Genomic DNA, 23,797 nt, shown 5'->3' with positions numbered 1-23,797 from the left:
TTTTTTCCTCTTGCAAATCTATTTCTCAGCTTCTTAATCGTTTATGGCTTTTCTGTGAACACCATCTGGTTTGACTAGTGAGGGCAGAGCTGAATATAGTATTCCATGTCTTCACTGCATCAGAGCACCATGGAAAAGGTTTATTGTATTTTTTTGTTTGTTTTAAGATCATCTTCATATGTTTTCTGAAATGCTGGACCAGTTTTCACCAAATTAGTTCAAAATGAGTAGTCAGTACACAGAGCCAAGGAGAGATTGTCAAGGGGAGAGCTATTTGCCTCCGAACTGACTACAGAAGTTCTTCTATGCCAAACCTGGATCTGACAGAAAGCTTCTGAGATACATGGAAGATCCTTGCCTGAGCTAAGAGGCTTGCAGTGTGCAGTTGACAGCCCAGACAGTGAAACTCCTAAGCTGATGGCATCTCTTGCTGCAGGACAGTAGCTTGCCCAGGCTGACTGTGCCTGCCAGCTGCATTGTTTGCACTGACAAATTTCTGAAACCTCTACAGATTGCGCGACTTACCTGAAGTAATGGGGTGCTCCGAGGTGGTGTTAGGCTGAAATCATGCACCTGGAATATGCTCCAGTTCTGGGAACCAGAAACTGGATCTTATAGTTTGATTTGAAATTTCACCTCTCCTTATGGCATTAGAAATGTAAGAGCTTTTTTGTTGTTTTTATCCAGAAGTTAATGGAGCTTTGTTTCCAGAGGTTTTACAAGAGATGCTAGATCTCCATGAACTATATAGCTGGTAGCCACAGTTTTCCAAGTCTTGAAGGAACTTCCATTGCTCAAAACATCAATCTTAGCAACAAGTGCTCAGTAGTCTTTGACTTTTTCTCAAAGCACCTTTCTTAGCATCTGGACCTGCTTGACTTTTTTTTTGGCCAACAGTTTCCTCCCAGCAATCATAAACCATCAGGAGTCCTGTCTGATGATGCTGGGTTTGTCCCTTGTTTTTCTGTCACAGATCCTAAGGCTCCTCTGTGGTCTCCAGCAGTTTTGGATGACAAATAACATCGTTCCTTGATAACAGCCTCCATCACAGGGCTGCATTCAGCATTTGATTAACTCGCAGGACACTCACTTGGGGTCCACTGTGTTAACCCCCGTGCAGATATCAGATTTTTAATGGCACCATGATGGCAAATCAATCGATGCATTTTCAGCAGTCTGATAATAGGTAGGTTCAAGTCTTCACCACTTATCTAACATAAGCAGCTGAAAGACTGACCTGACATCTAATGGAAACCTTCCAGCCAGGCATGATAATAACCTGAATCTGGGAATGACTGGTGGCAGAGAGGCTGAGCAAAACAACTGAATCATATGTCAGAAGCTGTGCTTTCCCAATAGCCTTTGAATACACACCAATCATGGGAAATTCAGGTTGATAACTATTCAAGATTAAGGTAGATCAACAGCAGTGTCAAGAAAATCAGTAGCAGATGAATGAAACTTTCCCATCCTCGTTGATCAGAAGGTGAGTCTTTTCTTGTACACGCTGAGCTGACTGCTGCCATCCACCCCTTTGCCCCTTTTAAAGTAAGCGGATGCAGTCTGCTCCTCGTGGTTTTAATTTATATCGGCTCTGGAACTACTGTTAAGGTGCCTGCCAACATGTTAAATGAGGCCCTGTGCAAAGTGCTTGACACTGGTACTTGAGAACTTGTATTTTTTATTTATAAATGTGAGGGGAGACTACGAGATACTGACTCCAAAGGTCTTAAAGGACATGGGACCGGCCTGCACAAGTGCCAGTGTTGCTTGCAGTTAGATCCCAAAGGGCACCTGTCCTGGTTTTGGCTCAGCTAGAGTTAATTTTATTCCTAGTAGCTGGCATGGTGCTGTGTTTTGGATTTAGGATGAGAATAATGTTGATAACACGCCGATGTTTTAGTTCTTGCAGAGCAGTGCTCACGCAGAGCCAAGGGCTTTTTGGCTTCTCACACCACCCTGCCAGTGGGGAGGCTGGGGGTGCACAAGGAGGTGGAGGGGACACAAACAGGACAGGAGGCTCAGACTGGCCATGAGGATGTCCTACACCATAAGGCGTCATGCTGAACAATGAAGGTGTGGGAGGCAGGTTGGTGGTGGGGTTGTTGTGTGTGTTGCTGATTGTGGTTTGGCTGGGCGTTGGTCAGCATGTGGTGACTAATTGCATTGTGAATCACTTGCTTTGGATATTCTTTTATCATTGTTTTCCTTTGAGTTTTTACCTTTTTTTTTTTTTTTTTCCTCCCCCAATTCTCTCCCCTATCCCATTGTGGGGTGAGCGAATGGCTGCATGGTGCTGGGTTAAGCCCCTACAACACCCAAATCCAAAATCCAACCCCTGCATTGTGTAGTGAAGATGAGGAAGCTGGCTGGACAATTCCATAAGAGGTCAGAAGCACTCACTGGTCTGTATTTGCTGACTTCTGGTATAAACTCCAAGGGCTCTTTATTCCCCTGGCTCTCTGGAAAAGAAGTTGAAAAGCAGAGAACCCACATTTAGGGACACAGCTATTAGAGAAGATCTTGCTGTTTGTGAATGTGTTGCTTGACATTGTGATCCAATCAATTTAAATATCTAGAAGGGCACAGAGATTCCATGTATGTGTTATGTTTTCTTCTCCCTTTATTTATATTGAACAAGTCATTGCTCTACTCCAACCAGTCTCTAAATAACTTGAAGAGAACTGCTAGTGCATAGATTCTCCCCTTGCTACTTATGACTTCTACCCATTGGGCACATGCTCGTAGCATCATTTGTCATTCAACTGAGAAAAGCTCTTTCAGCTCTGCTAGGGCTTTGAGTTTTGTTTTGTTGTTGTTTGTTTGTTTGTTCATTTCATAAAAGTGATTAAAAATTAGATTTCTCAGGCTGGGCTTTCTCTGCGTCCTTTCAGTCAACAGTCAATGAAGGTAACTTGAATTGTGTTGCCATACCTCCTACCACCTCCTGGACGTCAGTGCATCTTCCCTACCAACACAAAATCACTTCTGCTCTCGCTGGGGCCACTTTCTCTGATTGCTCTCCACCGGCTGTTACAAAGATAGCTGCCCTCATCTCTGACCTTGGCTTTTCTTTCCCTCACTCCAGGACTGTCCGTCCTCCTCCAGCTATCTTCTTACAGCTAATGAGTCTCTTCATTCATTTATTCTGTCTCCTTGCAAGTATTTTTAGACTGTGATCATCTCCCTTGAGTTTGCTATTTCTTAAAGATGATAAATGCTGTTTCACACCACCTTTTCTCATATCTTTCCTGTGCCTTATTACTTGGGACTCTTCATATTTTAACTCTGTACTCTCTGAATATATCCAACGAAGCCTTTTTGCATGCAGGCCTTGAGGACTGCCCAGTACTGTGGTATGAAAAGGAGCGCTGCCTACTTCTTATTTTGTATGAGATTCTCACTGTATGTAAGAACAGCCTTTTACTGGTTAACTTCACATTTTCATTCCTCAGTTTGCTTTACATTGTCATTGCAAAGGATCCTGAGGCCTTAGAGGTGGCACTTCTTTTTTCAAATAGCCACACTTAAAATAGACAAGCCTTTCAGCATAAGTTTCTGGGGCAAGGACTTAGGCAACAGGGAGCTTTTCCTTCAACAGTTAGCATTACCAGAGAAGAACTGATGTTCACCTGATTTTCCAAAGCCCAGAAAATCATGAAATGTTTTATTTTAAAAAATGTTAGAAGCATTTAGGCATTGTCACAAAAAATCATGTTCTGAAATATTTTTGCTATTGCAGCTGCTATTTAATAAAATGCAAATGATAAGTAACGTGTCTCTAAGCACAGAAAATGGGAAACGTATTTTTTACCCTTGCAAAACTTTAGAGCCATCAAGCATATTTAGCCAAGAATTTGTGACATTGCCATCAAGCTAAACCTTCATTTACTAATTCATAGCTAAGAGCAAAGGTTCTGTTTGGAGCTGTTGAGCTGTTACATTTTCTTCCCAAGGATTTCTACAAGAGAATGCACATGTATGAGTGGGAAGGGATGTCAGGGCAGCTGGATAGATAAAGAGCTGCTTTCTTTCAGCTGTTCCTGCAGAACTACTGCTCTGCCCCAAACAGGGCAGTGCACACAGCTAGGAATGAACAGACAAATAAGCCAATACGCAGGGTCACCGTAAGGTTATATTTTTATAGCTATTTCATCCCAGAGGATCATAACTGTAAAGGTTGCATACATTGGCAAGTCCCACCGCTGCTGCTGAAACCCAGCTGCCTGCTGCAGAGGAAGTGTTCAGCTGCACGAAATGGCGACGCTGATTTGCAGTCAGGAGCACAGGTGTCTGAATATTCCTGGGGAAGCATAATTGGGTGAAGAATAATTTCAGAGAACCGTGCTGTGGCTGCTGAATTGGGATCCCTCTGGGCTTCAGCAAGGAGCGAGACTTTGCGGTGAGGGCAGACAGCTCTAACCCAGTACTGGTGTGAAGAGGCAGCGGGCTTCACGGACAGCTAACACTGTTGCCTGCATGGGGGCTGTCCTTGCAGGTGTCCCACCAAAACCGTGAGCTGGTCTTAGCGTGCAGCCCCCAAATAGCTCACCCCCCTCTCCCCCCGAGGCAGCAGCTCCGAGTGCCACAAGCTGCCCAAACTGCAGCATCAATCAAGGGCCAACAGCAGAGGGCAAGGATGTCAAAACATAATTTGTGCTGATGGGAGGAAGCTGCTGGCTGAAATCTTGGGAGCCTGTTGCCTTGAGAAATATCTGAAAAAGAAGTTGCATCAACCGGTCTGGGGAACGAGAATAATCCTGGAGGCTGTCCAAGGCGAGGTGCGTGGCACCAAGTGCTGGCTCAGCTTCCAGCGACAAGGTGACTGTCTGCTCACCTTGATGCCACCTTACCAATAAGGAATAATTTACTTAGAGATGCTGTTTGTGGGCAACGATAATACCTTAATTTTCCTGTAGCTTTCCATTGAGGTTTGTAGTGTAATTTATAAATAGCAATTAGAATGGGTCTCCAAGTTGCTTGTTAGATGCATTTTTAGATTGGGTCATTACATTAAAGTAGAAAGGATGAAAGGACTTGTCTAAAATCATATGATGAATTATTGGCAAACCAATAAGAAAATCCTGACTTTTTTCCTTCAAAGCGTTTGTGTATGTGGTGACAAACGTAGCTACTGCCATGTACAAAGACATCTAATGAACTGTTAAAAAGCACGATACAGCTACCATAAAAAGTCAAAACGCTTTTTATTGTTCACTGTTAGTGAAAATACAGCATATTACACATGGAAACAACGGTGCATTCATGCGAACACACAGTGTGGAAGGGCTTATATACTACAAGTTTTAATTACCCAGCTAGGGTTTTTTGTTTTTTTTTTCAGTATATTTTCATGGTTATTCTGTTCATCACAACAGACTTTGTTTGTTATTGATCCGGACGTGTATGCAAGTGCGAAGCAGTGAAGGAAGGTTACAAAGCCTATAGGGCTGCGTGCCTCTGCTGTGGCTCGTGAGAAATGCAGGAACACGAGCAGGTGCGCTCCTCTATCTGGGATGCATTGAGAGCATTTTGGAGGAAGGAAAACACATTTTTCACGGCTTATCAGCATACTCCCCAGCTTATTAAAGAGAAGCAATATATTCCTACCCAGCCCACATAACTTGATGGGTTTTACCAAAACAGTGGCTTCTTGTTGCAGCTGCTGCGCAGTCAGTCCAGCACTACGATCCTGGTGGAGGAGTCGTGGCATCCTTTCTTAAGGCACCTATTAGCATAGGATCTCAGCACTGATCTCGGGGGCTGTTGCTGCAGCTGGAAAACAACTGACACATTAGGCTGATTAATCCCTGTAGTAATTCCATTAACCTCCTTAATGGAGTTATAACATGGATGAATTTACCCCTCTGCAGCAATGCGAGAGAATTGCCCTGGAGAGCCGGTAAATACGGTGTGGCAGGGATGTCTGAGGTAAATTTTTTCTTTTTTTTGTTTTAGTGCAAGGTGAAGCATGCTGATCAGCTGGAAAACCTCCCTGTCCTCTGGGATGTTGAGCTCCTCACAGCACTAATGGTTCAGGGGGCTCAGGCGCACCCGGACGGCTCCTGGCACCCTGGCACCTCAGCAGGCGTGCGGTTCCCTTTCTTCCTCACACACACAGCCTGATGATACATACGGCTTCTCAGACACTGCCTTTCTTTTCACCTTGGCGGTTTCCTCTCCCTGCACCTCTCTGCCTGAGGCTGATTTATCTGCTCGCTGCTCCCTGCCAGGAGGGCAGCCTGGCCTGGGCCGTGTCCCCAGGCACAGGAGTGCTGACAGCAGGCAGCAGAGCTGCAGTCCTGGCGCAGGCTGTGCAGGGAGCAGGTCGAGGCAGAAGTGGAGAAATACTGGATTTCTCTGTTTTCCTCCTGCTTTCCTAGCCTGTGGAGAGAAGGTTTTCATGCTGCCATAGCCTGGTGCCTCACCTGCTCCTGTGGTGGCTCGACCGCACCGCAGCTCTGTCAGGAAAGGCTTCTCAGTGCTGGGAAGTTACCTCAAGTTTGGCAGAGCCGAAGGCACCCTGCAAGCCCGTCCCGAGGAGCAGAGGCTGTTTGCACAGCTCCCACAGCAGCCCAGGCCCTCTGAAAGCTCCCTTACGGCCTGTCGGGGGGCACACATGGTGGCTGAGGGGGCTGGGGAGCCGCGGGGGGGCCTGGCCGGCTTCTCTGCGAGTTCAAAGCCTGTTGCCGCGTTCGCAGGTGCAGTGATGGGGCTACTAAGCTGCGGTATCTCTTCATCTACGTGGTTTGTGATCTCTGTGTTAATACACTGAGCTGATTCTGCCTGATTGCCAGCCCCTTCCTCCCACGGAGGCCGCAGTGCCGAGGGATGGGGTGGCCCAGCTCCTCGGCGATCCCACAGGCAGGGGGAGAGCAGGGGAGGTGTCGCCCTGCACCTGGGGTGCGTGCATGCAGGGTTATTTCCCCTTCTGCCTACGGTAGTCGCTTCCCACATTCAGCACGGGGATGAGAAGTCCTAGCAGCCACCTCTTGCCGAAGACCTCCCGCAGGTTCTCCCTCCAGGGCCGGGCTCTCACCACCACCCCTTTCCGCACCTGGTATCGCGTCTGCCCCCGTACGATCAGCAGCATCTGGTGGCAGCAGAAGCCGGCGCAGGCCAGTCCGATCCCGAGCCAGAGGTAGAGCATGAGGATGACAAACATCTCAGAGCTGAGGAGAGCTCCTGCGGACCAAGAGGCAGGGAGAGAGTCAAAGAAAGGCTTTAGGCACCCCTCACGTGTCAGCGTCACACGCTGGCCCTATTTACCAGCCGTACCGGTGGCGAGTTAGGAGAAAGGCAGGGTGGTTACTCTAACTACACAAAATTGTTTTCTTTGTAGTGCCTTTATTCAATGAACCCCACTGGGGAAGTACTAAAATAGTGACGGTCTCTGTAGACTTCTCCCTTTGCTGTTAACGTGAGGATCTGGATTGCAGGGGCAAACTCAGCCAGAAGTGAAAAGCATTTTATAAGAATTCAGCTCTATTTTGAAGAATGATTAAATTATTTAGGGGTCTGCCTGCTGATCAGAGGGAATCTGGAAAGCCTAGATTCCTTTTGAAGGGAGACGTGGGTCCTACAGCAAGCAGATGCTTCCAGAAGCCTTACTGTGTGCGTCAATACTAGACAGAATGATTTGGAGTTCATCACCATACCTACGTACAATCTATCTATCTACCTACCTATTCTATATATAATATATATATACATAATACATAAGATGATTAAAAAAAAATCAGTAATGACTTTCCTACCATCGTGCAAATGCAGTTTGCATATGAACACAAGAAACTGAAACAGAAAACTTCAAAATGCTATCCAAATTCCTTTTCTTTAAAGCTGCTGCCAGAATGCTCCAAATATTTTGTAGACCTAAAACTCTTAATTCAACAGTTTTTGTTGTGTGTGTTTATGCTGAATGTATTTATATAAAAATATTCTGTGGGCCCTTTCCTCGGCAATGATTTTAGAGCTCCTTCTGGAAAATAAGTATAATAGCAGTTATCACCGAGTGACCTTTTGGTGTGTAGGCAGATCTAAACCCATTGAAATAATATTCTCTCTGTGTGCCTATGACTGAGTACACACATATTTTGTGTATATTGATATATTATTAAACACCCGTATTTGCACACAGGCACACAAAGAAAACGAAATATGTGTCACTACGTGAACAAATAGCTGGTATTATCTCTCTGGTTCCCTTGAGGTTAAAAATGAAAAAGCTGCTGCCTGCTGCCTTCCCTCTGGAGGAGCGTGGGGCTGGTGTGAGCTCTGGTCACCCCACGCCGGTGCGAGTCCCCCCGTGTTCCCAGGAGAGACGTGCTGCTGGAAAAGGGACTGCGTGCCAGGGGAGGTGTGCACGGCTGCTTTGGGTTTTAATTCAGTAACAGGGGCCTGGATAGGCACCTCTTGCTCCTCTTACACAGAAGGCCATGGTAGGCAGTGTCACCTGGCTCTGTGATCTGTGAATCCCGGCCTCTCCAGCTGGCAGTGTGGGCAGTGAGCGGCTGGGGCTGACCCGTGACGGGCGCTCACACTTTGGGCTCGGCCAGCAGGCCCCTCTGAGGATGATTCGTAAGGACACTGACTACGGCCTCGAGCTGTCAGAGACTGTTCTCACTTGAAAAAGGCACCGGAGTCATTCAATTTTCATTCTAAATGCAGAGTCATCTTTCCCTTCTCATTAGATCCCATTCAGCTCAGTGGGCTTCATGTGCAATACGGCACGGGGAGAACAACCCCCCTAGGATGATGACAAATCCTCAGACCAATTCTGTCGGAATCACTTAGGGCATCAGATGGGAAGTCCAGAGCCAAATTTGGGCTTCTCTGCCCTTCTTTTGCTGGACCTGAGCGTGACAGGCACGTGTTCCCTTCTGCAGCTGACATTCAGATGGGATGTAGAGAGAGACAGCTATTTTCTTTAGAGCCTTTGGAAGACAGCCGTAAGCTTTATTTCTATGAGCTGCCGAAATTCAACATCAAGTAAGTAATTACCCTTGTTTTTCCCCTTGCAAATATTAAGCATACCTCAGCCATATTTTCCAGATATGTGAATTTTTTAACCTGGTTTTCAGGTTGCCCACAGAAAGCATTCCTTTGTGGCTCCAATCTGACCTGTATTTACAAAAGTACTCTCCATTTGTCCCTCCTCACCATGGTCCATTTTAGTCTTGGATTCACTTTTGCTCTAACTGACCTGATGTGATCTCGAGCTTATTGCCATACATTATCTTTGCCAGAAAAGCTGAATCACAAGCTGAAATTATAGACTCTGGGTCAGACTCCGAATTTCATGCCTGAGCACAGTCTGGGCAGAACAAGCCAAGTGAAAATTTTCCCAGCATGGAAGCAGGGATCACTCAGTTGACACAAGACCAGCAGACTCACCTTTGGTCCTCTTTCACTCTTCCCTAGTGTCAAGGGCACGCTGGAGAAGAGGAAAGGTAAAGTTTTTTCTTTGTTATAGCAATGCTCTGTTTGGATCCTACCACAACCCATAAGTTATGTTAGCTGCATAAGAGAAAGACTACGTGGACAATCCTCCCTGGCTGTGTTTCTTTTTCCTGAAATTCATTCAAACAAAATTCATTTTGTTGAATGTGCTGGGGGGAACCCAGAGGGCCCTTCCTCCCCAGGAGCCAAGACACCACTTGCCTGTGTATTGCTGCATGCTCTCACCCTGGCCGAGGCAGAAATTGGGTGGGATCTGGGTGCTGGTGCCTCTTGAGGGCATCCAAGCTCCCTGCCCTGTCGTGTTCCACTCAAACACTGCCAACGTGCTGTCGTTGGCACTGGAATTGCTGACACCAGGGCTGGGGCACTTCAGTGGCTCTTCAGACACACGCCAGGACCCAGCTCGGTGCAGATGAGCCCAGAGAATCAGGGAGAGAGAACTAATTCCTTGATAATCTCCTCCCACATCCCTGCTCCCCCTTCCAGACTGATGTGCCGAGCAGAGCTTAGGCACTGGGGAAAATCATGCCCAGTGTTTTTAATGTTACCGAAGCTAACATTATTCACAAAAATTCTTCTACTTGGAAAAATGACTCCATAAAAATGTCATGGCAGGATTTCGTGTTTATTGTCTCTCGGTGATTACCATGACAAATCTGCTCATTTGCCAAGTAGAGAGATATTTGTTTGTTTTCAGGCGGCAACCCTGCAAACCCAGCCTGGAATCCAAAAAGCAAGCTGGGGCTTCTCTGGCTCTTGTACCACCAGCAATGGAGATCCCACACTCAGATCATAATCAACACTTCTGGTGGTGGTGCATGAGCCAAAACAGACTCGGGGCCCTTCTTACTGAGCTCGGCTGAATCTGCAAGGCTAAAATATATGGAGTACCTATTTTAGGCTAACGAAAGCTGATCTGAGTGTGCTAGGCATGAGCTGCGTGTGGGGGAAAATGACATTTTTCTGCTGTCACTTTCGGGACAGAATAACAGTCTACGCTGTCTGCGGAGTCGCTTCTCCCAGCTCGGGTTTTATCTAGCTCTTAGGTTTGGACAGAGAAAGGGAGGAGGTTGGAGAGTTTGGGGACACGTTGACAGGTGGAGAGATGAAGCTGGGAGAGCACAGGAAGAGTTATGGGAGCAGAATCAGGAGGAGGAAGGGGGAGGCTTGGGGAAATTCACAGGAGGGCAGAAAGAGAGGGGAAATCAGGAGGAGAAGGAGGGTAAGGGATAGTGAAAGGAAGAGAGTTTTGCTTTGGCTGCAGAGCTCTTCCAGAGAACAGGCAGAGAGGATTTCTCCTGGTTCTCTGTGGAGCTGTGTCCCAGTCTAAGCTCAAGAAAGAGATAGCTGATCACATCACATTTATAAACTCCCCACTTGGTCTCTGTTGCCTGAACCCAAATTCTCCGCACTGGGAAGACGGCAAGGTCTCAGCAAGTTTGTGCTGAAGGGAGACAGGAGATGGGTGATGGTGAATGGAGTGAGGGTGTGAACCTGGATGGAGAGAGTGGGAATATCTCTGCTGGGATATGGGGGATCTACAGACTTGCAGGCTGTGAAAACCCACAGACCCGCCACCCCTGCCCGTAGGACAGGCAGAAGGTTCCCCTCACCTACAGTACCTGCAATGAGTGAAATCTCCCTCCTCTGTCTCAATGCAACGCTCCCTGGACAACAGACAGCCCTACTCCATCACCGGCCAGCTGTTTATGGGGTGTTTTTCAGCATCTAACCCATTACAAACAGTGCTGCAGCTGTACCCTAGAGTGGGTCCCAGCCTCTATTTCAAAGCACAGTCCTGTGCAAAGTGTCCCTAGCCGCTAAGAGGGGTTTGCTGAACACAGGCAGTTCTCCCACGCGCCCATTCCCCCTCTAGCAGCCCCACACACAGCCACCAGGGAAAGAGCACGTCCCCCTGCCCCGGGGCCCTGCTCCCACCTCCTTACCTGAGAAGAACTGGCTGATGGAGTGAGGCAGAAGGGTGAGGAAGGCCAGCGGGCTTGCGAAGGACATGGAGAGTGCCGCAGAAATGTAAGCCATGCCTGCCACCAGGGAGTCGAGGCAAGCCAGGGAGGTGTAGAGGCAGAACATGATGAAGTTCCGCATGTTCCTGCTCCCGATGCAGTTCCCTGTGAAGAAACAGTGGTGGTCATGCCTCTGGGTGACTCTGGCACACAGTCTACAGAAGTGAGTGCTGGGCAGGGCTGAGCCAGGGGACCTGCTTCCAGCCAGCCAGTCCGCCACCACTTCGGCTCCTTCGCCCAAGTTTAAGCCCTTGCCCGAGTCCTCGGGGGAGCTCTGGATCACCAGGACGTAGTTGCCCAGGGCATTAGCTGAGAGGAAGAGGAAGAGGGCCCCATGCAGCAGAGCAGGAGAGAAAAGTGGGGTGGTGGAAGGGTCTCTGAACATGCTGGGGATGAAGAGAAAGATCTGGAGGACGAAGGTCACTAGGGAGATGCACAAGAAGTAGGCTGGAGCAACAACATTGAGCAACCTGAGAACTAGCATTGCGGATTACGTTCCTGCAGGGGAGAGCAAGGAGAGGACGAACATCACCGCTCCGGCCGCACACTTCATCCTTCCATTTCCAGCCGGCTCCCCGGCCCCGCACAGCTCCGGGAAATGCCCCTGGGGGGGGGCAGCTCTCCCTCGCCGCCTCCCCGCGGCCCCGGGACCAGCGGGCAGCCCCCGGGCACCCCCGGGCAGCCCCCGGGCGGCGGCCGCTCCCCGGCCCCGGTGGGCTGCGGGGGCCGGAGGGGCAGAGCTGGCGGCTCCGTGTGCCTGCTCGCCGAGCAGAGTCCCTCTGCCAGGCAGGGTCAGTTTTGGTATTGCATGAGAGGAAAAAAGGTGGTGCTGGAGGAGGGGGGAGTGAGCCGGGAGGGGAGGGTTGGGGGGGGGGGAGGAGGAGAAGAAGGGGAGGGGGGAGAGGTTGCTCTAATCCACTGCAATACGGATCAAATCCGATGCTCTAATTTATCCTTTAAAGCCACGGATCTACAGATTACCTCTCTGACCGCTGCCCTGCTCTGCACGAAATTAGAAAAGGCTCCGAACAGCTGGGCAAGTGCCGCCCGGCTGCAACCTGCGGCGCCGGGCTACCGAGCCGGGGCGGCCCCGCAGCCGCAGCCTCGGCTCCGGCCGGGCACGGAGCATCTCCGGCGGCATCCCGGCCCCCCCGGGGCTCCCCGGGGCTCCCCGGGACTCCCCCATCGCTCCCCCGGTCCCCCGGGGCTCAGCCGGCACCCCGCGGAGGCAGGAAAGGCCGGGGACCGGGGGCAGCGCGGAGCCAGCCCGGCACCCCCGGCACCCCCCGCCGGCTGCCCCAGGGGTCTGCAGAGCCCCGGCGGCCCGGGGGGGGGCTGGCACCCGCTGCACGCCGCCACCTTGCGGTCCCCTTGTCCCCGGCGAGGCTGTCTGGCACCCCCGGAGCCGCCGCCACCGCCCCCGGCCACGCCGAGCCCCCCGCGGCAGCCGCCCCTGCCCCTTGTCCCCCCTCCGTGTCCCCCCCGGTGTCCCCGCCGCCCCCCGTCCAGCCCCTCCGGCTCCGGGCTCCCTCCCCCGGTGCCCCCCAGCTGGAGCCAGCACCTGAAACAAGGGGAAATTCGGGGGGCAGGGGGGTGTCCCCGCGGGTCCGAGGCCTGCCTGGGTTTGCGGGACCCCCCCGCACCGAGCAGGGTGGCTGCCAGGCAAGGCTTGGGGTGGCACGGTGCTGGTGGCAGCAGGGCAGACACGTATTTCCCTCCGGCAGCTGCGTGCCCTCGGCCCCCTGTGCCCACCCACGCAGCCCCGGGGCCGTCTCCACGGGCGCTGTGCGCAGCCCCTCGCTCTCCCGCACACCCACACGCTGCGGCCAGCAGCTCCGGGGGGGAGCAGCCCCGGCTCCCTGCTCAGAAGAGCCGCCCGAGGCAGGGGAAGGGGAGCGAAGAGGGCAGCGGGGCTGCAGACAACATTTCTGGAGACAGCCAGGCTCTGCACTGGTCAAAAGTCAAAAAAAAAGGTGGCTTTAGACAAATCGTAGGTCCTAGGCTTACTGGCCGACCCCTCAGCACACCCAGTAACAGGCTCTGCTTCCCCAGGAGACTCCCCCTTTGCCTGAATATAGAGAGCAAAATTAAAACGTGCTTCGTGTTGCATTGTCTAAGACCTGGAGGAGAGAGGGGCTGTGTTTGTCTCCTGCACGTGCAACAGCATCAGGTCGGTGGCAGCAACCAAGTTCAAGGGGCCTTTATCAGAAATATTTTTTTTCCACCAGATAACTTTCACGATTCAACATTTCTGAGAAAAACGGTGGCAATAAGAAAGGCAAGTGCAAACCAAGCCTGTAGCACCGGCTCTGCAGTGACAAGCAGCTAAGAGACACCTTCGGCAGAACTGGAGGTAAAGCTGCTCCGAAACGATCTAGCTCTCACTCCCACCTCCCTCATTCTCCTGTCACGACTACTGAGAATAAAAATCCTCCAATATTCCCTCAGCTCATCAATTTAAAGTAGAGTGAGCCTTGCAATAAAGATACGTGACCCAGCCAGGATTTTATCTTTCAATAATTAGGCAGTGTTTTCTCCATATTTTAACAGCTTATATCAAAATAATAATAATAATAAAATAATAAAACCACCACAGAAATCTTTTCATGTAATGAAAAGCTCTTAGACTGAAGGGACTGCATCTCATGAAAGCAATTAATCTTCCCTGTATAGGGAGCATAATAAGCTGCAGACAAAGGGGAGAAGGAAGGAAGGAAGGAAGGAAGGAAGGAAGGAAGGAAGGAAGGAAGGAAGGAAGGAAGGAAGGAAGGAAGGAAGGAAGGAAGGAAGGAAGGAAGGAAGGAAGGAAGGAAGGAAGGAAGGAAGGAAGGAAGGAAGGAAGGAAGGAAGGAAGGAAGGAAGGAAGGAAGGAAGGAAGGGGTGGTGAAGAGAAGAGAAGAGAAGAGAAGAGAAGAGAAGAGAAGAGAAGAGAAGAGAAGAGAAGAGAAGAGAAGAGAAGAGAAGAGAAGAGAAGAGAAGAGAAGAGAAGAGAAGAGAAGAGAAGAGAAGAGAAGAGAAGAGAAGAGAAGAGAAGAGAAGAGAAGAGAGAAAAGAAAAGAAAAGAAAAGAAAAGAAAAGAAAAGAAAAGAAAAGAAAAGAAAAGAAAAGAAAAGAAAAGAAAAGAAAAGAAAAGAAAAGAAAAGAAAAGAAAAGAAAAGAAAAAGAAACCTGCTTTGCACTGGAATAGAAAAATGGTGAAGCAGTTTATCCCCCACGTTCTCATTAAAATGCTCCTGCAAATTGCTGCTTATGATTTGTCACTGTCAAAATACTGGCTTCATATTTTAGAATATAGTAAAAAAAAAAAATCCTCATTCAGTGCCGTTGTGTTGATATGATGAGATGTTGGCAGGATGGGGGAGCGGTTGTCTGGGAATGAATTTGCCTATTCATGTGGATGTGTATGCATAAGAGAGAGATCAGTAAATAAGGAGATTAGCACAAGGAGTAAGTGAATAATGAGAACAGTAGTTAATCTGGAGCAAGCATTAAAAAGTAGCAACATTTGCTGCAGGAATTTGATTTTTTTTTTCTGCTGTGAAATCAGCGTCATGAGAGAGCTTGGATGTGTGACACTCAGAAATGTTAGCTCCTTATTCCTTCTCTGGGGAGACAGACCCAGGAGATGGAGTGCTTCCCCATCCTGCTTTCAGCTGCAGATAAATCATGCCAGCCCTGCGTTAGGACTTTCCTGTATTTCCAGTAGCGTAGGGATCAAGCTACATGCCTCTCTCTGGAAAACCTTGACAAGCAAGCATGAGGAACACCTGTAAGAACAAAGTGTTGTTGTTATTACCAGCTGTGCGGATGTTCTCCAGAAACTGGCACAGCACACTGCAGCCCCAGCCCTAATGCTGCTGAGTCTCAGCTCTCCGCTCTCCCCTGCTGCCCATGTGTCTGGAGGGGGTTTCTCTGGGATGGACCTTTTCCCAATATTCCCCCTGAGCAAGTGGGGTGGGAGGCCACTGGCAGAATCTGTGCAGTTGTCAGCTGGCTGGTGTTTTCATCTTCCAGCTCAGTAACTTGGGCTACACTTGGTCACGATGACTGGCAGATGAATGTCTTGGTGGCTTGGTCCCCGGGTCCCCTGGTTCCTTGTGCTCAGCCTTTTTAAGCAAAATAAAATGCAGTTCCAGTCAGTTCCGTGCTCTGATACACCTTACTTAACTTCTTTCAAGGTCTCGCTTTAAATTGCATCCCAAATTATGTATCATTTCTTCCATCTCAAAAAGTGCATTGCTTCAGACAGCCCCATTAGTTTAGCATTCAAGTTGCAGCCTGATGGTGATTTTTCTCTAAAATGAGCAAGTTAATATCTGCTATTTGCTGTGATAGTTTGGAAGAAATGAATGCTCTCTGTGGTGAACCCAGTGGTGCTTGCTTTAAATTATCATTCAAATATAAACCTTTTCAAGTTCTTGTGGGCTTTTTTTTTCTTTTTTTTTTTTCTTCTCCTTTTCCAGTTAGTTAACTTTCAAGATGTGAATGCCTGCAATGTCTGGAGAGGTTTCCTCTTCGGTTAGGTAAAGTTGAATGCTCATGAAATGTAGCAGGAGAGGCCTGATGTCTTCAATCTAGCACTAAAACAAATACAGCATGGTTGGCAGCAGAGCTGAATGCTTTTATGCTGACCAGCTTCGGATCTGTCTAGGTGGCAACTTGAACACTGAGAGAAAGAGGGGGCTCGGTCCTTTCCTCGCTCAGCTCTTGGCTATACTGCTGAGGGTGTCAGGATGGACCTGAACTCCCTGAATTAAGAAGCTAATACCAAGCTCCTTATTCCCTCAGTCTTCCCTGTTGGGTTGTGTTTTGGAAAACTCTGAAGGAGCCTGAAGGACCTGGGGTGTTGTGTCTGAGAGCTGGGGGCAGCCAGCCCTGAAGTCGGGCAGCTTGACAGTGTAGGTTTCCATAGCCGGGTTTTAATCATTTTGATCTAGATTGCCAGTTGCGCTGCATCAGTTGTGCTGGGGATTTCAGCGAGGAGGACACTTATTAACAAGGGAAGAGACGGTAACTAAGCAGCTGACAGATGGTCATGACTTTAACACCCTGTCAAGCGCATGCTGTATCTGAAATTATGACTTGAGCACTTCTGCTGAACCTCTTTTTTCAGCTCCCATCTGGGCAATCTTCACCTGCCCTCCCCTTCTCCTTTCTTCAAGGACGACGTTGAGAAAGAGAGGGGTTTTCACACAGCCATGCTTCCTGCCTCTGCGTGCCAAGCTTTCCCCAGGTTAATTCAGCTGTTGTTTTCTCACTACAAACCTCCCAGCTTATGATTCAGTGTAAAAGTAAGCCGGGAGGTAATGCCTGATTGTGCAAGGCATTTAGGCAGAGACATCTTATGATTCAGATAGTGCCATACATTGGAAACTGATCCAGACATTTCTAAAGTAAATGAGCAAATAAGCTGCCACCTAAAGACATACCCATGGCTTGCGGTATCTTTGTATTTGAAAGAGACATTTTCAGGCCAATAATCCATGTGAATGAAGAGGAGAAAGGGAAAGGAAGAAAAAAATGCATCTAGATCCCCAGTCTTTCAAAAGTGCTTGATCACCACCTCCTCCTGAGACAACACCCTACAGCAAATGGATTCCCAGCACTTAAGAAGACAGAGTAAAAGGGTTATTGACAAAGGGTCAATTGCCTGAAAATGAAGAATGTGCTGTTGAATAGACTGTAATAGAAGTTTTATGTCTGTTGAGCAAACCCCACCTTCCGAATGTCTGAACAGCAACCCACAGCACATTTGTCACTTGTGCCACAAAGTCCACAGCTCAGGCAGCCTGAGCAGTGTGAGCACCAAGGATATATTTAGGCAAGGAAAAAAAATGACTGCTTTCTGAGATGTGTCAGCTGCTGTCTTCTAACCCACGGGGTTTAAACAGGTCTTGGTGCTGAAGGTACAAGGACAAGCCATTCTTCAAAACATTAGCTCCTTTGCTTCTTCATACTCTGCATGACGTGACAGTGGTCACATTCCTCTGGTGCTAGCAGTGACAACCTCACACTCATTGAAGAATACAAAGCTCTTGCCACAAAAAATCAGAGCATTCACTGACACTGTCTCATCCCATGTGAAAGTCCTTACACGTCTGTCTCCCTGCTGTTCCTAGACTATCTCCCTCATTCCCATAGTCATAGATATATCTAAGTATCTTTCCCAGGGGAGCAGAGGAGAAAGGCTGCGCAGCCAGCGAGGTTCTGGTGGGTTGTAATATTGTGTTGTTGATGATAATCTGGGCACTTGGCTGCTCTAGCTGGCCCAGGCAATGGTACCTGGCCCCTTTGAAACAAGGGTACTGTCACGATGTATGATACATCCCGATGTGTAAGGAAAGCTGTTGCAAAAATCATCATTTGGTTTATTTGTTGCTCCCTGGTGGTGTTGGGAAACAAATTTTTGCACTCCAGTAAGTTCAGTATGCCAGCAGGAGGAGAAGATATTGATGATATTTGGGCAGCAAGCACTACACGAGGGAGGACACTTTTAGACATGAGGTCAGGGCTGATGTCCCCGGGGAAGGAATAGGCACTGACTTGCCTGGTGGTAGTGCACCCACTCCTCCATCCCACTGGCCCTGCAGGTGCCACCAAGCCCTATCCCCATAATGGACCAGGGAATGCCCCATAAGGGACTCCAGATCCTTCCCTGCAGGTGCCTGCAACCGACCCCTTCATAAAACCCCTTCATAAACCCTGCACACAATGCTGCTCAGCACCAGGTAAATGCCTGAATGCTTTAATAAAGGGAAAAAAATGTAGAAAAAGCTTGGGCAGTGAAAAAAAAATAGGGGCAGGCAAAAGGAAGGACAAGAGAAGGGGACAGTGCTGTGGGAATTTCTTCCTGCAAAGCTCTGAGCATCCTCTGCAAGTGTCGGGTGCTCTTGAATCCCCATCATCCCAGCACTGTTCAGTACCAGACTTTATACCCTGACAACAAGGTGTCCCCCTGGGCCTCCACAGGAATCTTTTTGTTGCTTTCGAGATACTTTGTCTAGCAGGATAGCAGGAAAACTGCACAATAAAATGTCTCCTTTTGTTTAAGCTGACTGATTTGAAGCTCCTGAGCAATAAAGCTCAAGTCCAGTTGGTGGTCCCCTCATCACCAGGTGAATACTGCAGCAAGGAGAGGTGGCTGGCCAAGCTGCCTTTGTGCTGGGTCATTCCCAGACCTGGAACAGCTCCTAAAAAATAGTGAATTAAAAACAAAAAGCAAGCAAGCAAACAAAAATACACCCATAAATGCCTTTAATTGCAGGAGAGAATTCAACCCCAAATTAACTGGCGTGAATTTGGTGGCCATCTTGAGCAATCTGCCGTCAGCAGGAGCAGTTGCTGCTCCAGAAGTTGTGCTCTGCCCTTTGCAGGGGCGGCATCTTTCCCCCCCCCCCCTGCAGCCAGCTGCCTGGCCCTCCTGTGCCACAGTCTGCTGCTGCCGAGCACTGAGTCACATCTGCGTCGTGCACATCCAGGTGCAGGAGCCCTCGTCTTCATTCCTGCTTGTGAAGTGTCAGGCACACCTAGGGAATCCTATAAATAATAAATAACAATCACACATGCACATATTCATAACCAAGTCACTGTTTACATAGTGAATATTCAGCACCCACCAGATGGTTCTTCTTTCGCTGCCTCCAAAATGGAAATGACCAGTTACTAAAGATAAAATATTCCTTCCCTGTTGCTGCTTCCCCAGGGCTCCTACTTGTTGTTCTCTTGCAGAACTGCTGCTCCCTGGAGAAGCAAGCCTTTCAGCCCTGGAAACAGTGAAATCAGATCTGAAATATGAAATGTTTCAGCAAGAGCTGCAGATAAATGAACACAGTGTTAAATCAATTCCAGAAAATAGACTTGGATTAATCCTCCTGCCTGCCGCAGCGGTGTTCTGGGAGAAGCGATCTCCCTCCCTGCTGCCGCACGGCTGCTGCCCGGCCATGAAGATGCTCCTCCAGCACGTCTGTGAGAGCAGTCCCTAAATGACTTTGGCTCTGCAAAAATGCTAGCTATCACCTAGTGCGCTGCATGCCCTGGATATAATTGCAGTCTTCTTCCTAACCACTACCCCAGCTACCGTGCAGGTGGCGATGATTTTCAGTGAACACTCGCTGTATGGAGGGCCAGGTTCTCCCTGCTTAATTTCTGCCCGCTCCAGGGTGTGCCTTTTCCATTTGGGATTCACTGCCTAAAATGCACTCACAGCACCAGGGGCTGAGCCAGACCTGCAGCCACCTGCTGACCAAGTCAAACGCCATCCCGCCCACTGCCCTGCCCTGTCCCCGTGTGTCCTGTGAAGGGGCTGCTCCTGCCCCAGGCCACTGATGGCTTCGTATCAAAGGCTCTGGGCTCAAACTCTGGCAGGTGCAGGAGGAGCACTTGGCTTTCTGAGCACACATTTAAGCACTGGATGTGGTGCAGAGGAAGGGCTGTTATCCCCCCAGCCCAGTGCCCACGGGAAGGGGTTCCTGCAGCACCCCTGAGTGGGCTGAAGTGTCAGACCTGTCCATCCCCACCTCTGGGCACCTCTCTGTCCCTAACTGTGATCAACAGCATCTTGTCCTGGAGATCTGCCTTGATATCGAGAACCACCTGATGTGTCTGCTATCAAAGGAAGCCCTTAGCGCTGCTTCGACGAAGCTCAAGGTCAGGCTGGCGGCCACGTTTCAAGGGCAACTCTCCCAGGCTCCTGCCCGGCGGATTTGGGGCGCGCACAGCCGGCACCCAGGCTCCCAAAGCGGAGCCCCCCGCTCCGCGCAGGGGCCCGGGGAGGCCGGTAGGTGGTGCTGGGGGCCCGCCGAGCCCCCGCTGCCAGCTCGCAGCGAAACGCCACCTCCTCGGGGGCTGGCACGGGCTGGGCACGGTGCTGGGAGGGGGACAAGGCAGCTGGGCAGCAGATTTAGCCAGTGGCTATAAGCAAGCCCCCCCCCACACGCCTCCCCAGGTCGCCACTGATGAGGACCTCGCCATCCTGCCCGCAGGAGGACAGAAGCTGCGCCAGATGCGAGTTTTACCCGCAGCACTGGCTGCAGCACTTGCCCTTTGTCCCAACACGGCTAAATCTGCTCCATCCGGGAGCTTCCCAAGCTTTTGCTTCGCTTCACGGCTTTTCTTGGCCCCTTACACAGCCCGTGCGCCAAGCTGGAGTGCTTGAGGGAGATTCCCTGGGCAAGGCAGAGGTGGAGACCTTGAGCCCGTTCAGTCAGCTCCTGGCATTTTTAAGCCTCTCCAAGGAAGTGCTTTGGGAGCAGAACATCTCCCAGCCTGCTTGGCCTGCAAGAGTCCCGAAGCAGGGCTGTGGGTTTATCACCAGGCTGCGTCCACCAGCAGCGGCAGTGTTTTTATCGCGGGGTGGCATTGCTAGCCATTAATAGCACATCACCCACCCACGTTTCCCTTCCAGTTTCAGCTATGCAGAGACATCCCCGTGCTTTCCTGGTGTAACTCCAGCCTGACAGACACCACATTGCCTCTTCCTGGTGGTGGCTTCATTTCAGTGCCCATGGGAAGGAGCGGGGGGAGAAAGGAGGTGTAAGGCTCATTAGGAATGAAGTTGATGATAAATTATACACACAGTAAAACCAGTATGAGCAGGGAAACTAACCAATAATTCCTAGTTGATGAATAGGGCTCAAGCACTCAGAGGGTGGAGGTGGCTGGTGGCTGGGTCGGCACGGCTGGGAGGAGACGTGGTGCCCCCCACACAGCATGCAGGGGAGCTGCAAGGAGCTGTGGGTGCCCAAATTTTACAGGGCTTCCCGATCTCTTTCCAAAACTGGGTGTTTGCTGGTGCAGGAAGCCTTGAGCAGGACAGGACACTGCAGGAGGGACATCCTGCTGCTCTCTTAGGCTCTTCTCAATGCATTTGCAGCCAGCTACATCCAGAACCACAATACCAGTCCTCACAATCCCCTTCCTGACCTTGGCTAGCCCTCTCTTTGTATTTTCTTGTGCTCTTTTTTCATTCTGATTCTATTCTGTCCATGGAGGAAAAGGCCCACAAGACAGTTAGCAAAGATGGTTTTGTGGAGTGTTTCATGTATGAGACAGCCTGTTTAGAGTTAATGACCCTCGGAAAGGACCGTGCTGCTGTGCAGTAGCTAGCTGTGCGGCTGGCAGCTCGGTGTAGCCGGGGAGCACATCAGTGTGCTGTGTCTGCCACGTGCTCCTGGGCAAGCCAGGCATGTGCGCAGGGACACATCCTGCATGCAGAGCTCTGCCTTCAGCCCGAGTGCTAATATGGTTCATTACGTGATGTGCATCTTCCTCGCTGGCTTTCCCAGCTCGGGCTGTCAGCTCACATCTTTCCCCCCTAATCCATTGACATTCTCATTAAAACTACCACCGCTTTTCCCTGGTATCTTCGCAATCAATCTCTCATTGCTTGAAGCATCATCGCAAATGCCATTTCCTGATTAAGAAGGTCAAGTACTCAGAGTGGATCTTCTTCTAGTCCACCAGAAATTACCAGCAGCGCCTCCTGACGCAGGGGGGGTTGTTTCCCTTACATTTGCAGGAAAGATTTGACTCTGATCTATGATCTTCATTTCAGGAAATTCTGCTTACCTCTCTGCAAGCTCCATATAGCTAAGTATGCATTTTATTTCTCTCTTCCACACACATGCATAAGAGAGAGAGATTTTTTTTTTCCATAGAATGAATGGCCCCAGCTTCCCATCTGCACACATCGACAGAGCCACAAGCAGGCAGTACACACACCCTGCGCTTTCAGAGCAGGCTCTGGCAGGATCTGGGGAGAAAGAAGAGGAACATTTGGTGAGGGGCAGGATGCTGGGGTGGAGAGGGGAAGGCCCTGGACAAGAAGCTGCACCAGCTGCCTGTGGGGATACGGGAGCAGGTGGGGACCCCTGAGAGGAACCGCTGGAGGCAGGGGGCTGAGTGACACTTGTCAAGACAAACAGTTGTGTTCAAACCACAGCAGTGGCTTGGACAATTTGAGCTGCCCGTGCTGAGCCACGCTGCCTGTTGGCGTGGGGCTTGGGGTGGTGGGCAGCACCTCGGGAACACCTCACGTCCCCCAGCCAGCCAAAAAAAGAAGGTCTGGAGCAGTGGAGAAACACCATGTCTGTGAGCATCGAGCCGCTCTGTCCCGCCAGGCCAGCAATTGTGAAGAGCCAATTAGCATATTTTAATGTAACTGATTAGTGCCTGGTCACGCAGCCTGGGTGGCGGGTGATGTTTGAGGCAGATTTGAAATTACAAGCATGCACACAGCAAACCGCGAGGGAGCCAGCGGTGGGAGAGATGATTTCCCATCTTAGCAGCTGTGGCCCCCGTTTCTCTGCTATTACCCACAGAAAGCTGCCTTCAAACAGCCCTGCCAAGGCCCAGGGTGAGCACTTGAAAATTAAGAAATTAACTTTCTTAATTAACGCGGCGGAGGTGGCTGCTGTGACCGCCGGGGGGTACAGGTGGGGGATGCTGAGCTGTGTTTAGGCTCTGGGTGCAGCGTGGGGCAGCCCGGAGGCCCCCACCCAGGCTGTAAAATGGGGGTGGCACTGCCACAGCCCTGGGGTGGCCGTCACAGCTCCCTGGGAGTGCTCCAGGGCTGCAGTGCTGGTACCCAATAAAAGAAGCTGCTGCCTGCAGGAGCCTTGTTTCCTTAGCTACCGCAGCCAGGAGGTGTTTCGGGAGGTGGCAAGCAGCTAGGAAGGGAAAAGGCTGGGGAGAGGCTGGGGAGCAGCCTCTGCCTCCATCCCAGGGGCTGCCCTAGGCAGGGGGTTGCCCGCTCTTTCCTTGTGTGGTTACTGAACTGCTTTTACATCATTTTCTGGGTGTCTGGGGCCCAGTTTGAAGAAATGCTGAGCGCTCGTGGCTGTGATGGAGGTGAGCACTGAAGGGCTGTGGTGCTGTGCCATGCCAGCCGCAAGAGAACCACCCAACATCTCTGCATCATCGCAGGTTTAATCTCCTCAGGTGTGAGCTTCCCCCTCTGCCTGGGGGATGACCCCCCACTGGTCACAGGGATGAGAATGAACTCGTTCCTGCTTTCAAAGCATGAACATAATGTAATGAGAAAAAAATATACATCTCCCAGGAAACAGGTAATTCTGTCCTCAAAACAGCCTGCAGGCAAGGAAGCCTGGGGCCACATCCAGGGCTGTACAGAGGGTGCGCTAACCCAGCCCTGTGTGCAGGGCTCCTCTGCCTGCCCCACGGCGTGGTGAGAAACCCCACTGTAATGCACACACATGGGGTGCCCCGTGGGTGACGGTCACCTCTGCCCATGGTCCCCCTGACGGACCAAGGGAGGGGAGCTGGTGTTCATTCACTTGGGAGCAGGGCACCTC

General features: G+C 50.2%; 1 protein-coding gene across 1 annotated transcript; it reads right to left on the bottom strand.

Annotated features, from left to right (window-relative positions):
• Positions 1-5,190: 5,190 nt before the first annotated feature.
• On the bottom strand, positions 5,191-12,337 carry ZDHHC22 (zinc finger DHHC-type palmitoyltransferase 22). The gene is made up of 2 exons (XM_068683108.1): positions 11,409-12,337; positions 5,191-7,185 (listed from the first exon to the last, which is right to left on the bottom strand). The coding sequence occupies exons 1-2, from the start codon at positions 11,968-11,970 to the stop codon at positions 6,920-6,922; spliced, it is 828 nt and encodes a 275-aa protein (XP_068539209.1). The 5' UTR covers positions 11,971-12,337; the 3' UTR covers positions 5,191-6,919.
• Between the last annotated feature and the right edge of the window lie 11,460 nt (positions 12,338-23,797).

The sequence above is a fragment of the Anas acuta genome, chromosome 5, assembly GCF_963932015.1.
Source record: "Anas acuta chromosome 5, bAnaAcu1.1, whole genome shotgun sequence".
Classification (NCBI taxonomy): Eukaryota; Metazoa; Chordata; class Aves; order Anseriformes; family Anatidae; genus Anas; species Anas acuta.
Note: the sequence above shows the minus strand (reverse complement) of the source record. Positions and strands in the feature narration are given on the sequence as shown.